The sequence below is a fragment of the Neovison vison genome, chromosome 7 (assembly GCF_020171115.1).
Source record: "Neovison vison isolate M4711 chromosome 7, ASM_NN_V1, whole genome shotgun sequence".
NCBI classification, from domain to species: Eukaryota; Metazoa; Chordata; class Mammalia; order Carnivora; family Mustelidae; genus Neogale; species Neogale vison.
In genome coordinates, this window is record NC_058097.1 from 165812625 (window position 1) to 165830048 (window position 17424).

A 17424-nucleotide genomic window follows, 5' to 3' on the forward strand; every position below is an offset into this window, starting at 1 on the left:
TACACCGCATGAATAAATAAATAATTGTAAATAAGTAATTACTCCACAACTTGATAATCCCGACTTCCGAAAGCAAGCAGGGAGAAGGGAGCGATTCGGAATCTTGCAGGAAGTGACATATGAGTAGAGTTTCAGAAAGAGGAGACGACAAGTCCAGAAAAAAGGGGCAGGCCCTATCAGCAGAGAGAAAGGCGTGGTTAAAGGGACAGGCGAGTGCGGGGAGCAGTTTGAGAACCAGAGACGCTGGTGGCGTGAGAAAGTCTCCCACCGGGTGGAGGCCGCGGGCCACGGAATCGTGGGCGGAGCCACAGCCCCCACCCCGGGACTCGAGAGGGAGAGACCGCAGCCTCCCGGGGGACACTCCCCGCAGCCGGCTTCAGGCCAGCCCGCCTCCGCTCCAAACCCCGAGATGAGTCGGGGAAACGTCTCGACGAGGCAGCCCAGCCCCGACACCCCGAGGCTCCTGACCCGGCCCGGAGGGCTGCCCGCACCTTGCCCAGTAGCCGTCTGAGACCCTCGCAGTCGAACTCCATCTCCATCCACGTCCCGGAGCCAGGTTCCGCAACTCCCGCCCGCGGAATTCCTTCCGTGCCCACCCTTGGACGGAGGCCGCCGAGGCCCAAGTCTCCCGCGCGGTCCAAGGCCACGCCCCTTCCCAAGCTGGAAAGTCCGCCCGCTTCCAACGCCCTGGCTAAGCGGCCGCTCCGCCCGGGAGTCGGACCAGCGCCCCAGCGCGGACCCTGAGCGCGGTCGGAAAGACGTTAGCGCCCCGGGGCCACGACCCGGCTTGCTGGAAGGAAACTTGGGGACATCTGTAAGGAGAGGAATAGGAAGGACCCGAGGAGATGCAGTAAAGGAGGTAGAAGCAACTCGCGCTGTTTTGGAAGAGTTTCTAGAAGGGTGTGTTAAATTCAGCAGAGTATCAAGAAAGATCAAGACCAAAAATTATGGTTAGATTTAGGAAGGAAGAGGTAACGGAACTTCAAAAGCAAATTTTCAGGGAGCTAGAAAGGGAAAATGGAGTCAGAAGGAGCATTGTGGAAAAACTGGGAGATGGTGAGGTTTGGTGCAGCATTCGGGGAGGAGTTGCCTTTTTTTTTTTTTTTTTTTTGAGGAGGGGCGCCATAAATGTTGGTGGCAGGGAGAGGGAAAAGCTAGGTCAGAAAAAGAGTTTGAGAACAAGAGAGAAGGTAGATTGATGGATAAGGTCATCCACATAGAGAGGAGGAAGGGATGGAGTTTACTGGCTTTGTGTGGTCTCCTTGACTTGCGATTTACTTACCTGCTTTATCCCTGATTTGAGCCGCTGGCCTTAAAAAGTGCAGAAGATGGATATTGTAACTGTCAGGAGGATGGGTAAGCAGGACCGAGGTTGTACTTACACCGTGAGTCAGAGGCAGGAATGCTGTAACTCTCTTAAAAGAAAATAAAGGCCGGAAAGGGTATTATTCATTCAACAAACTTTTGTTGAGCATTGACTATTTGCTAGATCTTTTTCTAGGCCTGAGGATACAGCAGTGAACTAAATGGGCAAAAAATACCGGTTGTCCTAAGGCTGTCATTCTTTTATTAGGAGGAGAGCAAAAAAATGCGTATAATAAGTAAACGAGACCATATGCTGGAAGGTAATTAAGTGTTGTGGGAAATAAATTTTTAAAAAGACAGGGTAAGGAGATCAGGGTAGGTCTCCTTGAAGGGTGAGCGAGTAAGTGTTCTCTATTAGAGGGCATTCAAAGCAAAGTCCTACAACAGGTATGAGCTCAAAACCGCAAGATGGCCGGTGTGGCTGGAGTAGAATGAAGTACTATTTCAGGGAAATAAAGGGGAGGCCACAAATGGTTTAGGGCAGTGATTGTTCCTGTGTGGCCCCAGACTTAACAGCCTTAGCATCACCTGGAACTTGTGAGGAATACAGATTCTAAGACCCCATCCCCAGACTTACAGAATCAGAAACTCTGGGGGAGGAGTGGTTCAAGTCATCATTTTTGACAAACGTGATGATTCTAATGCCTGTGGGGCCTTTGTAGACATTTGTGATTCTGACTTGTCATACTCTATAGCCAGAAGAGCATCAGGAACACACCCACACTTAAGCATGTGGGGCTGATTATTCTTTGCAGTGAGGGAGCAGGTACTGTGGAGATCCATTGGGACTGCTCACTGCGGGAGTGTGAGAAAGACCTATTATAGGACTGGGGCTTTGGGTGACTTGTGGGAGGGTTTAATGAAGTGAACCTTCTCTCTAGATTGGGAGCTTTGAGAAAGCAGAGACAGTTCTGTGATTGGATATCTCAGTAAATATCCATACAACAGGCAAACTGGAGCAAGGAGAAAGCAGTAATTGGTAAAGAAGAAGCAGTCACTCATATGCATTAGCAGCGAGAAGAGGATGTTTGGTATTTAATGGGCTACACAGTGACCTGGGTTTGTCTCTGCTTAGACAAAATTATGAAGTGGCCTTATTTGGTCTCATTTTATCATGGTCTGAGTGACCCTGTCTGATGTTTGCGTCTGTGAAGTTGTTTTATCCAACAGGAGCACAACATAGCCTCGCCTGAGTGCCGCGTCAACTACTAACAACAGGGAGACCTTCCTGGCTGGGTCAGACCAGTTCCCTGATGTCAGGGGCTGCATTTTTCTTTCTTAGGCTTTTACTCTGAGAGAAAGAAGAAGCCACTGGAGGGTTTTGAACTGAGAAGTGATGTGACCCAGTCTTAAAGGAATAGGTCTGACTGCTGCCTTGTGAAGAGACTGCCTGTGGGGCGAGAGAGGAAGACAGGAGAGAAGGTAGGAGGGGAGAAGATTGAAAGATAAGAGGCCTCTGAGAGCACCTCAGGCAGATCTATCAAACCTAGGAAACAATGAGACTTCCAGGGCCTCTAAGATCTAACAGATCCTGTCAGAAATCCTTTAATCAAGGAAATTATACCATGTTAGAAATGAGGCTTGAGCAGGGGTGTTCAATCTTTGATGAAAGAACTGTTTATGGAAGACGCCTTTCATCCAAACAGCTCATTCTCTTCCAGTTTAGTCACGAAATGACTTACAGGCCCTGTGAACACTTTATGCCATCATTTCCTGTGTGGAAGGTTCTTTGCTAAGAATTTTACGTGCTTACCACAGTTAATCTTCTCAGAACCAATGACCTACATAGAATTATCTCAATTTTGCTGGTGAGGAAACTGAGGTTTAGGATTGTATTACCTATTTTCTCATTTCTGAGATCCTGTTGAGTAAGAGATGTATTACTGACAAGGTTTTGGGAGAGAAAAGGGTACAAAATTAAATATAAATACCAATTTTAACACTTACAACTTTTTGAAAAGAACTAAAATGTGAAAAAGTATGTGCCTTAAAATAGAGGATTTATGATATAATTGACTCCATTTTATGGATGGAGAAACCAAGACTCAGGAAGGTTAAATTATTGCAGAAAGTGGTGTCAGAGACCATGTTCCTTCTCTGTGCATTTTGCTGCCTTCCTGTGTGTGAATTGTGATGAAAATTCGTGATTATAATCTCTACAAAGCTAGAGTTCTGTGCCTGTTGGTATTTACTCATAAGAGGAAGATTGTGGAGTACAAACACTGGTTGACTTTGGTATGACCCTGGCCCCCCACATCCAGAAATTGGCACTATTATAGCCTGTAATGTAGTCAGGCTGAAATATTCACTTTTCCCCCAAACATGTTGTGTCTTCTATGCTTTAACCTTTAATGCCCTGCCTGGGTTTTTTTTTTTTTTTTTATTGTACTGAACTACTTCATCTCTTCCCCTCTTTCTGTCCCCAAGGACTGTAAGGTCCTGACAGGTGTCAGATCTCACTTGTCTCTGTATTCCCAGTGCCTCACATACTTGAGTTATGCATGTCTCATTCTTCTGATAGTTGCCAAGTTTGCTGAATGAATATAAGTGTAGGGTGACCAAAGCCATAAGGAGAAGATGGTATAGTGTACTAGTTCTCAGCCTTATTAGCATTTCAGACTTCAAAAAAAAAAAAAAAACAAAACTGTTGGAAGATACAGATCTGTCCCAGAAAAATGTACATGCCAACATATGCAGTCCATTTTGTCTCCAGTTCTGGGAATATTCAGAGATCCACTGAAGCTCATCCTTGTACCCTGGTTTAAAAAACTCAAACGTAGTCAGTGGGAGCATAATTTGCTACAATCTTTGGGCAAAGTAATCTGACATACCTTTGACACTATAAGAAAAATTTTGGAAATTTGTCTTACTGGAATTAAGGTACCCAAGACACAGGTACAAAGTTGTTAATTATATTAAAAGGAAAAAAAAAATCCCCAAACTAAGAAATGGGGACAGTGTATATTTTGCATCTTTGTTTGTAGCTTGAGAAAAGTCACAAGAATGGCTTGTTTAAAATTAGAATTTTTTTCTTGGTGTTCTGCTTCTGATCTCTGTTTACACTCTTTGCTTTCATAGTTATTTGTCCTATCAGACATTGTTCAGGGATGAAATCCCGGTATTCCAAATATCAGACACATGTATTCTTATCATTTACTTCTCTTTGCCCTCATTTTTTTCATTGTGGTAAAACAATATAAATATAAAACGTATAATTTACCATCTTAACCATTTTTAAGTATACAGTTCACTGGTATTAAATACATTCGTAATGTTGCCCAGCCATTTCTACCACCCATCTCCATAATGCTTTTCCTCTTCTAAAACTGAAACCCTATATTTATTAAATAATATTTTCCTACTCTTCCATCTTCCCAGCCTCTGGCAACTCAGAATTCTATTTTCTGTCCCTATGATTTTGACATCTTTAAGTACCTCACCAATGGAATAGAATAGATAGCCCAGAAATAAATCCTTGCATACATGGTCAAATGGTTTTTGACAAGAGTGCCAAGACCATTCAATGGGGAAATCCAGTCTTTTCAACAGATGGTGCTGGGAAGACTGGATATCCATATACAAGGATGAATTAGACTCTTACCTAACACCATATATAAAAATTAAAATAGATCAGAGACCTCAATGTAAGAACTAAAACAATATAACTTTTAGAAGGAAACATAGGAAGAAAAGGTCATGACATCGGACTTGGCAGTGATTTCTTGAATATGACTCCAAGGCATAGGCAACGAAAAAAAAAAAAAGTAAATGAGACGGCATGAAAATTTTAAAAAACGTGTGCATCAGAACCCGGTATCCTTCACTTAGATGTATGGAGCCTGTGTTGCTGTTCATTGACCAACAGCGTATGCTGCACCCCAGGCAGTCCCACCACAGGCGTCCTTTGTCCTTGGAAAGATATCCTTTGTCCTTCTGAAATGAAATTACAATCTTTCTTTTCTTCTCTTAAGTTCTTTTTTTGGAAGGATTTTATATAGCCTCTCCATTCATTGTTATGCTGTATTGGAACTGGCTTACTCTGTCATCTTCCTGCTTTCCTGGTTAACAAGTAAAAACTTGGCACTACTCGGAAGAAATTGTCTAAGAAATGTTGTGTAACAATTGCAACATTATGTACGGTGGTAAAAAGTGGGAGAAAACCTAAATGCACATTGTGCCATTTATCAACCCACTGTCCTTCAGCTCCGAATCCACCATTCACCGCTTACTCTGCTGTAATGAACCTGAACCTTGTAAAACCCTTTTTCCTTGCTCATGGGAATGATAAGTTTTATCAGTGGAGTGCCTTGGGGAGCTACTAGAGGAGGAAGAAACTTCTCTTCCTGGTTCCAGGATGCCTTTGTTTCTCTTTGTTCTGCTGTGTGGCTGGCACGTGGGGGCTATCCAGTGGTCCTTACCCATGTTGACTTCCCATGGCCTCTCTATGGACTGTTTTCCATTGAGTTTCAATGGCGTCCCTGCCACTGAATAGCTTGTCTTGAGTTCTACCACCAGCACCCCGTAGAGAACCCCTTGAATTCTACCACCAGCATCCTGGTATATTCTGTTGGCAGATTCTCAGCAGTGATCAGTGAGCCTCCCAGAAGCGCCCTGGAGACTTCCTGTCAAGTTTCACCAGCATCTAGTGATTCTCTCATTATGAGGTCTGGCTTGCAGCTGATTGGATTTTTCTGCCATCCAGTCGGGGATGGCCACAACTTTTTCACCAAGTGTTGGATCTCAGATCTGAAGTGCGGGGGGCACTTTTTTGTTTGTTTTTTAAATTGATTTGACATACAGAGATCAGAAGTAGAGAGGCAGGCAGAGAGAGAGAGAGGAGGAAGCAGGCTCCCTGCTAAGCAGAGAGCCTGATGCAGGGCTGGAACCCAGGACTCTGGGATCATGACCTTAGCTGAAGGCAGAGGCTTTAACCCACTGAGCCACCCAGGTGCCCTGGCAGGGGGCACTCTTACAAGTATGTTTCTCCCTTGGGTGCTTTGCCTCAGCCTTAGGGGTGATGGCTGCTCCCTATATAGCTATGTCTGTATAGGTAGAGCTTTCTACCTTTTCCTTAGTTAATCTCTTGTTCCTAGTTAATAATTCTCTTTAGTAAACTTTCTCTGTTGAAATTACTGTGTGGTTTCCATCCCTTGACTGATAGATTCATCGTTAGGAGAAAAAGGAAATAAATGTGGACTATTATTCAGAAATTTTAAAAAGAATAAATTGGATTCCTGTGTCTACCTAGAAGGATCAACTGCTACAGAGTTGCCTTCTCTCCATAAATAAAGAGAAGATTGCATGCAATATATGAAATAATTGTTTCCAGATCTTGTGCAAGAAGCAGCAAGCACAGGCCTGTGAACTTTGAGAGAGAGTAAATAAAGGAGATGAGCCTTGCAATTGCCCCAGCCTAGTGCCTGGAAGTGATTTTCAGACTGTTGCACAGTGGGGTTCCCCAAACCAAGATTAGTCTTGCTAGGTTGTAAAGAAAGAGCGGAGTACAAAAGAGGCCAGAGTGCCAGGAAACTGCAGGTTGGGGTCCTGGCAAAGAAGATTCCACAGAGAGAGAACTCTGGAGATCTCAGTAGGAGTCCTTGTGAGTGTTTGGCTGAGTTTGGCCAGGATAAGAGTCACCCACAAACAGCAGGCCAAACACTTCCTGGAGCTCCCCAAAGGGCCAGGAGTTGTGGAAAATTCCACAGATTTGAAAGGCTGAACACAATAGGCATCAGAGAGAGTGCCCAGTGGGCATGAGAAGGGTCATAGCTCAGTAATGGGGATAATTATCCTCAAAGTAAAAGCTGCTCTTTGCTCACTTAACAAATACCAAAACAAGCCTCGAAAGAATCAAACTGATCCAAACATCCTCGAAAAACAACAACAACAAAAAACCCCACACTACTGAAAGGAATATAACCAAGTCCAGTAGACAGCCTTGTAAAATTCACCATATGAACATCGAACCAAATCTTACCCCAGGCAGGGGCGCCTGGGTGGCTCAGTGGGTTAAGCCGCTGCCTTCAGCTCGGGTCATGATCTTGGGGTCCTAGGATCGAGTCCCGCGTCGGGCTCTCGGCTCAGTGGGGAGCCTGCTTCCCTCTCCCTCTCTCTCTGCCTGCCTCTCTGCCTACTTGTGATCTCTGTCTGTCAAATAAATAAATGAAACCTTTTAAAAAAAAGAAAAACTTACCAGGCATTCAAAGAAATAGGAAAATATCACCCATAACAAAAAGAAAAATCAACCATCAAACATCTCCAGAAATGACAGAGATGGTAGATTTGCAGATGGATCCTTAAAATGTTTATCATTAATCTTACAAAAATGCTCAAGGATACAAAGGGAAGCATGAACCTGATGTGGAAAAAAAAGAAAAAGAAAGAATTTTTTAAAAGACAAATTGAGCTTGAAGAGATGAGAAATAAAACATCAAATGAAAAATGCACTGTATGGTATTCATAGAAGATTAGACACCGTTGGGGAAAGACGAGTAAACTTGAAAAAGAAAACAATGGAAACTATCCAAAATGAAACAAAGAGAGTCAAAAGACTCAGGAATGAACAGAACCACCAGCAAGCTTTGGGACACATTCACATTGGTTACTGGACTCGCATGTAATGGAGGTCACAGAGGGGAACTGGGGGGCAGAAAAATATTTGAAGAAATATTAGCCAAGTATTTTCCCAATTTGAGGAAAACCATAAACCCCAGTTCTAAGATGCTCGCTGAACCCCAAATAGAAGAAACATGCAGAAAATTACGTAGTCACAGCAAAGTAAAATTGCTGAGAATAGTGATAAAAGGTTTTTTTAACAGGCACTTACCATAAGATTCAAATACTCCTGCTGGGATTTACCCTAGAGAAACTAAAACTTAACGTTCACACAGGAAACTACCCACAGATTTATAATAATCCAAACTCTGCTCATAATAACCCAAACTGGAAACAACCCAAATGTTCTCTGAAAGGTAAATTGATAAACTGTGCTGTCCATGCAGTGGGCCATGTGTTCATCCAATAAAACAGGACAAGCTATTAGACAACATGGATGAATCTTCAAAGCTTTATGTTAACCGAAAGAAGCCAGTGAATGAGCCTGTCACTCTCTTTTTTTTTTTTTTTTTTTTTTTTTTTTTTTTTTTTTAGATTTGAGAACAATTTCTTTGTTATGATGAACCAGAAATCCAAGATTCCACTGAAAACTGAACAGGTGACAGAACATGGTTGAACTTGTAACTTCAAAGGGAAATAAAGACAGGGCCAAACAAAGCCAATGAACGGAGAAGCCGAGGACTGGTTTGGGATAAACGCAAGGACAAGAGCGTTCTAGCACGCAGTCTCTGGACTCCGAGAAGGGATCGGTCACCATTCTACCCCTTTCTCCGAGGCATCTGCCAAACCAAATGGCCATTTCCTCTCTACTGCAGGTGTAAGCCATCCTAACAGTGGCTTACGACACCAAACAAAGCCAAGAGCAAAGTTCACAGGCCTCCTTTCAGAGTAGGAAGTGCACACACCCAGCCCAGCACACTTGTCATGTGGTGTCAATGTACAGAGAAGTGACTTTAATCAAATCAGGTGTTACCATGTGTAACCTGTTATGTGGACCTGTGGCTATGTCAGTGTCCCTAATTTACTACACTGATGAATTAGTGCGGCAGAATTCATTTCTGAGCTGCACGTTTTCTAAACACTTCTAAGAGGCTATTAAAGGTCACGTAGAACAGAACCTAGGCCATCAGGAAGGAACACTGATGGGCTCTTTCTGGGACTTTTTTCACACGGACACAGAGACGAGAAGAGGGTGTTCTAGCCACGAGTCCGCCACATTCATGTTCAAAGAGAAGTCAGAGCGATGGGGGTAAAAACCCCAAACACAACAAAACAAAACCCGCGTCAGAGGAAAAAGGGGTTTCATACAACACAGTATCAAAAAAGGAACACACTAAATGCACAAACTGGTGGCAAGTTAAGTCCATGGCCTATCGTGATAGGTCCTTCCAGCATCGTTCAGGCTTCTTCTCCATCTGTTATCTCAAGGGTATTTACAGATGTGGTGACTTTTGAACAAGAGTCTCTCACAGGAGGGCGGGCAGGTTTCAATCATTAGTTTCTGGATCTGTTTGTGCCATGTAGGCATCCAACTCGGCATCCAGGTGTCCTTTTGTTTTCGACATGTACGCATCCAACTGGTTGTCCAGCTGCTCCTTGGTCAGTACAGGGCGAGTGAGGGCACCTCTCCCTCGTCCACGGCCTCGGCCTCGACCTCCAAAGCCCCCTCTTCCCCGACCTATCATCCCCCGACCTCGGAGCGACATCCCGCCCCTAAGCAGGGTTCTGGTGGCACGTCCCCCACGGAGTCCTCCTCGGGGTAAGCCTCTCTGGATTATGGGTAGGCCTCGTCCTCCGATTGCTCCCCTGGCCAGGGTCCCTATGGGTCGGCCTAACCGTGCCTGGATGTTACTCTTACCCAGGCGCTGCTTTAAGCTCTTCTGCTTAAGTTTTAATGCTGCCTGGACAGAGGGTCTATTCTCCATCTGCTGGGCCAGTCTTCTGTTTCTGGCACTGGCTAGCTGCTGTTGTTGCTGCATCGAAGCCCGAATATTCACTGGCATCGGCTGTTTGTTCTTCAGCATATTAGTAAAGCTTCAAGGTCGAACAGAATGGATGTTTAAATAAAAGCTTTATTACAAAACATTTACTGGCATTTTCATGGCTTGCTAGACCAGGAGCTCCAGATCCCACGGACTTTAAGTAAAGTGGTACACTTAGATCAAGGCTGAAGTGGGTTTAAGACTCCTCTGCTTCCACAAACTTGCAAGAATCAGAAACTCAGAAATGCAGCTAAGTGCAGCACATTCAATCAAAAGTGGTAAGGAGGGCTCAAGTAACGGCTTTTGAGAGAGGTGGAAGGTACGAAAAACACGCAATAAGCAGATATGATGACAACAAAACACAAAAGGTAGTTTCAAAGACAGACAAAGAAAGCCAAATCCTTGGGGGAACCGGAGGGTGCACTGTAAGGGCAAACAGAAAAGGACCGGGCGCCTCCGGCCCAGGCCGAGTCCACCCACAGGAACTACGGGGGAGCATCTCATTTTCTTAGGCGGGCGCGGGCTTAGCGACATGCCCGAGGGAAGCAGCACGCGCGCTTCAGGAGGGGCAGCAACATCAATCCCACGTTCGGTGGTCGAACACCAACGACATAAACCCGTGGTCTAAGAGCGCTCGGAGACGGAAACCGCTTTCAAGCACCTTTTTACTTTCAAATGGTCACTTTTCCTAACGCCAAGCGACTGCTTTGGAAAAATCAGACTATTCTAGTCGCTTAACAGCCCGTGAAGCCCCTCCTGCGATTCCGTCGTCAGCTCAATGGCACAAGAAGGATCGACACTTCACTGGGGAAGAACTCAACAGAGCACACACTGAAAGCAGAGCTGAAGGGAAGAGGAATGGAGCAAAGCGAGTGCCTCTTACAAGGCCCAAGAACGGCTCTCAAGGGCCTTCGGACAAGCCGCGGCTTGCTGCCTGCCTCTTACAGGCCAGACGCCGCCGCTGGCCTCGGACGGGGCAGCAAGCCGACCGCAGCCGGGCACAGGCCGCCCAGCCGCGGCACCCCTGCATCCATGTACACACACGTGAACGAGAGGGGCGAGGAGTCTCTCAAACACACCCCACCAGGCAAGGACTTCCGCTTAGCACAAACACCTACTGGCACGGGCTTTCGGAACAAGCGCCCGATTCGCTCTGTGCGCCACGTAAGAGGCGCTAAGAACAGAGGTCTGGAGCCTCCTGTTGGTATTTAGCTTAAACTGGTGTCTGGGCACCGGACCCCGGGGCCAAGGTAAGGAAGGTTTTCTTAGGAACGAGCTGAGCTGCTGTTGGCTGCCTCACCGCTCATTGAGAGACATCTTGGTGGTGCTCTTTAGCACAACTTTCGGCGCCGCCTGAGCAGCCATCTTCAAATCCCGCGGATCGAAGGAAACGGACGCCAGTGCGCCTCCCGGGGCTGCCACCACGGCTGCGGCGCGCGGGCCGGGGCCCGGCGGAACCTGACTTGACTTGGTGGGCGGTTGGTCAGAGGTGTACGCGCTAGGCTGCTAGGTTAGCTCGCTGCTGCCGGCCGGCTGTCTGGTCGGCCGGTCTGCCTGCTCGCCCGGCCTGCCCTTTCCTGCCCTGTGTCGCTGCCACCACTGCCGCCGCCTCCGACTCCTCCCGCTCGCTGCCCAAAACCGAGCCTGTCACTCTCTTTATGTGAAGTTCTGGAAAATGCAAAAGCGGATAAATGGTTTCCAGGGGGCAAGGAGTCCAAGGGAGGAGACTTATTGCAACGGGGCACAGGGAACTTTTTGAGATAGTTGAGATTTCTTCTCTCCTGATGGTGGTGGTAGTTGCGAGATTGACACATTTTTTCAAAACTCATCAACTGCACGCTAAAAGGGAGTGGATTTTATCATATGTGATTTATATCTCAATAAAACTTCTTATTAAAAAAAGGAACGTGTTTAAATTTTTTTTATCCATTGACCCAGGAGGATGTCCATGATGTATTATTAACAGAAGAAAAGCAAGGTTCTTTGTAGTGTAAGTAATCTGATCACCTTTAGTAAAGCAACACTGGAAAGAAATCCTCTATATCCCTCTATATGTGTACTGATGTTTGCAAGTTCATGGAGGATCCTTTGGTACAAGGGTACACACCAGGCTTGGGTACATCATGAGGGTGGGAACTGAGAGGGAAAAGAGGGGAGATTGTTAAATTTTTCTTATATGTCTGCAGGTGGTTTCATGTTTTACCATGAGCACCTATTTTCATCATTCAAAAATGTAAAGCAAATAAAGGGCATATCAAATTATAAGACAGGGACGTGTGTCTGTAGAAAGAATGCTGGTGGAGAGAACGGTCCGTTGTGACAGTGCACGGAGGTCAAAGGGATGAAGATGAGGTCATTAGACTTGACCTAAAGGAGGTCTTTGGTAACCTCTGAGAGCATCTAAGTAGTGGTGTGGGACCAGAAGTTGGAATGTGATATATGGAAGAAAGGTAGAGATTGGGAAGAAAGGAAAGGCTTTTGAGTGTGGACCACTTGTTTAAGAAGTTTGTGGTCATAAAAGGAAATTAGGAAACAGGTTAGGAAGGGAGCCACAGCATGAGTTGGAGGTTTCTGTGAGGAAAGGACTTCTTGTGACTTCTTGAAGGCCAAGTGAGGAGAACCAGCAGAGAGTTACTGACCAAAGATATTGAAGAATGGTATAAAATGATGGTGACAGAGCCCTTGGGATGATGAGAGAGTTGCAAGGACAGAAATAAGAGATGTCTCACTTTTCCCTAGAATTCAGTTTATTCCATTCACACACTTCCCAATCGCTGTCTGCCCTGTCTTAGCCTAAGGAGCCCAGCTTCCTAACGGGTAGCTGGTCCTGAGTCCTGGCCCTGGTCTGGAGCACCAGCCTTGTGACCTGGTGCAAGTCACTTAGGCTCTCTAGGCTTGTCTTCTTAGTAAATGGGCTTGATAATAGTACCTACTTCATATTGTTGCTATGAGAGAATGCATATAAAAAGCTTAGTTTGCCGCGCAGCTGCTGGTCTGAGGGCAGTCTCTCTGACCTGTTGTGAGCCTGGGCCATGTGACCAATGATGTCACAAAGCACTACTAGACTCCTAACTTCTCCACTAGGGCCATGTGGATCCTTTGGAACCAAGGACTGGAACTGACATGCAAGACTTCCAGCAACTGAGGGTTTCATGAGCACACTCCTTTGCCAAGATCTTGGTGAATAGTCTTTAACTGCGCAGTTGCGTCTTAGACATTGTTTTACTTGTTATCATGATTGTACTTGGCTGGATGCTTTTTGTTGGACTTGCATGTTACATGGGCACATTTCCGGAGTTCATGGTAAGTAATGACCCTGCCTGTGAACCCCTGGTTGTGGGCAGTCCTGGCTCTGGCTCCCCCTCCCAGCTAGGATTTCTGACCGAAGGGGAAGGATAGTTGAGATCTCACCACTAATTAGAGGTCAGGATGCAGTGGGAACAGAGTTCGTTTCCCAGGCTACTTTTCATCCCCTTGGGATATCTTCAAGTTCCACCTGCCTCTTGGGTACAAAATAGCACTTATCTCAAAGCATTATGGAATTTATAAGGGGTCTGCTGGAGACAGGGTTTCAGGCCAAGCAGATGAGGGGTCACTGGTAGGAAAGGGAATGTGAGCATTGGGGGGACCTCCAAACGGCCCTTGCGTCATACAGAGGCAGTTACCTACTTGGCCAACATGTAGAACCCCTTCTGCCTTTACATTTCTTTCTAACTCAGCCTCCAACTCTGAAGTGGAAAGAGAAGTGGTCTGTTCAGGAGGACAAGACACGACTGAGGAGCCAGACCTTGGATGAAGACCCGCAGCTCTGAGTGAGTGGTCAGGTCTGCTGGACTCAACTTCTCCCTTTCCAGAGAACGCCATGACGCTCTGAAATCTCAGTGGGGAGTTTATGTCCCCCTGCGAAACTATCAGCTGGCAAAGGGGAGGTGGTTTGAGGTATGCGGTGGGGAAAGAAGACAGGAAGCCCTGCTTTGGGCAGCAGGCCAAGGTTCCAAGATTGGTTCAGCACATCTCCTAAGTATTCTGTTCAAAGACTGTTCCTGTCTATTAATCTCTTTTCTCACAAACTGTAAGAAGTGGGTTGAGTATTTTCAGTGCCCCTTCTTGGCAGCTCCCAAGACTTGAGTTATGGTGAATGCGTTCAACCCCTAACCTTGCTCCTCACTAGCTGTATGACCTTGGGAAGGTTGAATTCTCTTTAAACCTCACTTTCTTCACCTGCCCAATGGCAATAGCTCAGTATCTTACTACTATTGTGAGGATTGCATTTGGGAATTCATGTCAAGTATTTGATGCAAAGTATTTACTAAGCGCTAACTTAACAGATGAGCAAAATAATGAACTGGTCAGCAAAGATTGACTTGAAACAACAACCTCAAGCTATTTACCCAAGGCCACAGACCAACTCGTTTGTGAAGCTGGGATGCAAGCATAGGACTAAATATCCTCTTGGACTCATTCCACTGGACCAGCCCACCTCTAGAAAACATGAATACAGTATCCTTTTAGCAAGCAGCTCCTAAGGTTCTCACATCCCACTCCCTTTCATTCAGACCTGTTTTTTCAAAGATGTTCCCACTGTTAAAGAAACTTAAAGTCTTAGTTATAAACCGTTACAGGAGCAGGTTCTCTGGGAAGCTACTCTAGACGGCAGGGCATCAAGTTTCAACCCCAGGGGTACTAGGAACAGGGCATGACGGTTCTTTTTTTCTTCCTCCACCTGCCTCAGAATGTCTATGTGAATATTGATCCAACTCAGTTCAGACCTCAGACCTCAGGGGATGGGGATGTGGACAGGGGCACTGGGCACCAGCTTAGCTGAGCCGCCTGATCCTGACCAAACCACCGAAACTGTTCTGCTCCTCAGCTTTCTCCTGCTGTGAAATGAGCATAACAGCCCATCTTCCTTCCCTTCCCTTTCCAGCGAGACAGAGAGGGGGGCATACCCAGCATAATGAGGGTTTACCTGTGGTGTTTCACAAAATGCAAGATTTTTCTCTTTCAAATAGCCTAGCAATAGTATAGAAAGTAAATTGCTCACAGCATGCCTAGACAATCCTCCCATTTAATCCAGGATATTTTGTTTTGTTTGCATAGCAATGCTTTTTTGCATCTGATTGCATAAAACCGGTAGTTAATATTTTGATGGGAGAGGAGTTAATTAAGATGTGATGCCAGTTAGATCCTACCCACGTAGGGTCACCAGTGAACAGCGCCCTTTATTAAGGGTTCTTTGGCCCCAACATGCCAGGCACGCTGGCCCACTGTCCAATAGTTGCTTACTCTGACTGGTCCCCCCTCAAGGTCACAGGAGCTGATGTCACAATTGGTGTCTGAGCTCTGGACCCCAAAATGGCCATGGCAAGCCACTGCAGTTCAGACTAGACCACAAAACTCTCCAGCCAGGAGCTATCATGCTGGGCTATCCACCATCTGGTCTTGAATGAAGACAGCCCAGTTCCCATGACTCAAGGAACTGAACACCTTTCAGAACCACTCATTTTCCCCAGCACACACCGCCAGCTGAGCAAGAAACTCCACGATGATTGTTGTCTTATGGTTGGTTCTCATTGCAGGAACCATGTGGAAGGGGTATAAGTATCCCCCAGGAGGAGTAAGTGTGCTTTCAACTTTGTTCTCTATTCCTACTTTGAAATGTATTCCCCCAGATCAATGAGCTAAGCATCAAGATCTAACTCTAGGAACTTTAGAACAAAGAGTCTTTTCTTTTCTTTTTTTTTTTTAAGAGTCTTTTCTTTATTAAGAAAGTCCTTGCAGCTTATGTACTTCTATTATTGTTCACTGAAGGTTCCCTCTCTTTCATGTCTTTTATATATATTTTCTTAAGAGTCTTTAGTCTTAGATTCGTCAGTTTCAAAGAACCTGGAGGTATAGAGGTAAAGACATCTCAAGCCCAGAGTCACAGCTGTCTGACGTAGGTCACCTCATTTTGTGCTCAGGGGGCCATTTTGTGCGCTCTGGCTTCAGTAGCATTTCTTAAATCAGCTCACACCAGCAACCCAGACCTCCCTCCTTCTCCTCGAGTAAATGGTGGTCGATAAAGTGGTTCTGGTGCTAGAGATCTTCTCTCTTCCTGGTAGACCTTGGATATTTGTCCCTTTTTGGCCTCCTCCTCCGTGGCTATGTCCCTCTGGCAACTGGGATCAAAGGCATTAAGACACAGAACTGGACAAAACTACTTGTGCCTGTCCTCGGCAGGGAGGGCAACTGCCTCATGCCCACACTCCAGCAGACACTAGGTAAGGCCCACCTGACATACTTTTCTCCTCCCCAGACTCCGGTGGAAATGAGCAAAGATGATCCTGGCGAAGTAATGCAGCTCTGAAGCTCACCTGGCCGGCTACACAGCTCCTGTTGTTGGTTTTGCATAAAGTAATTGCACATTATTTTGTCACATTTTATGTAAAAAGTTACCGTACTTTTTAAGATGAAGACTTGGTATTCTGTTAGCTCGAAACAGGGGGATGCAGGGTGGGGAGGTAGTTAGATGAAATGTGATTGGGTCATTTGTGTTTTAAGACTGGCATTAAGACTAAAATACCTCATTCAATTTGCCCCCTCTTCTGTATCCTTAAGGATGGAAATTCTCCAAAGCTCCTTAGACCCAGTTCCCAAGTATAGGCTTTCTCCTGCGTCCAGGTTCAGGGTTGAAAAAAACGTTACAGAAAATGCTGTTGGGGTAACTTCAAGCCTATCCTTTGGGGATAAGTCTCTGTGGCCTTTTCACAGCTATTATCAAGAACTTAAGGCTTACACTGTATGGGGAAAGGACTGCATTTTAATATCGGGTGCTAAATTGTACATTATTTTTACACTCGCAATAACCTGGGTTGGGCTCTGGCCTCATTTAACAAAATGGCAAAAATGAAGTTGAGAGGTTCAAGGATCTTACCAGCCCCACAGCTCTGGATTGCAGAATCAAGATTAAGATCCAGACCTTCTCCTTGGTTTTTTTTTTTTTTTAAAGATTTTATTTATTTATTTGACAGAGAGAAATCACAAGTAGACAGAGAAGCAGGCAGAGAGAGAGAGAGAGGGAAGCAGGCTCCCGGCTGAGCAGAGAGCCTGATGCGGGACTCGATCCCAGGACCCTGAGATCATGACCTGAGCCGAAGGCAGCAGCTTAACCCACTGAGCCACCCAGGCGCCCCTTCTCCTTGGTTTTTATGTGCCGAGGAAAAGACCCAAACAAGAGCCTGGAATATCCAAGATCTTGGCTGTCTCTTGGCTCAAATGCCTCCCTCACCTGAATAGCCAAGAAGGTGCCTGATGATTCTTTGAGCAGTGATTGCCGCTAATAGAAACACATAGGAACAAAACATAGAAGCGCATAGAATAAAAGCCAACTAACTGCTCAGTCCTCGGTAGGATGCAGTTTGAGTTTGAGACCAAGGATGGAAACCTAAGTATAAGACCCATGCTATTATTCTGGACGCTT

At 45.7% G+C, this 17424-nt stretch overlaps 3 protein-coding genes across 5 annotated transcripts in view; 1 reads left to right on the top strand and 2 right to left on the bottom strand.

Annotated features, from left to right (window-relative positions):
- UEVLD (UEV and lactate/malate dehyrogenase domains) overlaps positions 1 to 604 on the bottom strand; it is a 57683-nt gene extending 57079 nt beyond the window's left edge. For both annotated transcript variants that reach the window (XM_044258929.1, XM_044258930.1), the window contains exon 1: positions 492 to 604. In XM_044258929.1, the coding sequence (XP_044114864.1) occupies positions 492 to 539 (48 nt within the window). In that variant the 5' untranslated portion in view covers positions 540 to 604. The remainder of the gene's footprint in view (positions 1 to 491) is intronic.
- A 93-nt stretch (positions 605 to 697) lies between these two features.
- On the top strand, positions 698 to 16995 carry SPTY2D1OS (SPTY2D1 opposite strand). Of its 2 annotated transcripts, XM_044258933.1 has the most exons (4): positions 698 to 859; positions 13047 to 13265; positions 13682 to 13774; positions 16261 to 16995. In XM_044258933.1, exons 2-3 carry the CDS (start codon positions 13197 to 13199, stop codon positions 13772 to 13774), a joined length of 162 nt encoding a protein of 53 aa, XP_044114868.1. In that variant the 5' UTR covers positions 698 to 859; positions 13047 to 13196; the 3' UTR covers positions 16261 to 16995. The 2 variants fall into 2 exon arrangements, 1 of the variants encoding a protein (XP_044114868.1); XR_006385674.1 differs by lacking the exons at positions 698 to 859; positions 13682 to 13774; positions 16261 to 16995 and adding an exon at positions 2634 to 2787 and having other exon boundaries at positions 13047 to 13096.
- LOC122912770 (chromatin target of PRMT1 protein-like) lies at positions 8906 to 11698 on the bottom strand. The gene is made up of 2 exons (XM_044258932.1): positions 11263 to 11698; positions 8906 to 10014 (listed from the first exon to the last, which is right to left on the bottom strand). Exons 1-2 carry the CDS (start codon positions 11325 to 11327, stop codon positions 9468 to 9470), a joined length of 612 nt encoding a protein of 203 aa, XP_044114867.1. The 5' UTR covers positions 11328 to 11698; the 3' UTR covers positions 8906 to 9467.
- Positions 16996 to 17424: the final 429 nt, after the last annotated feature.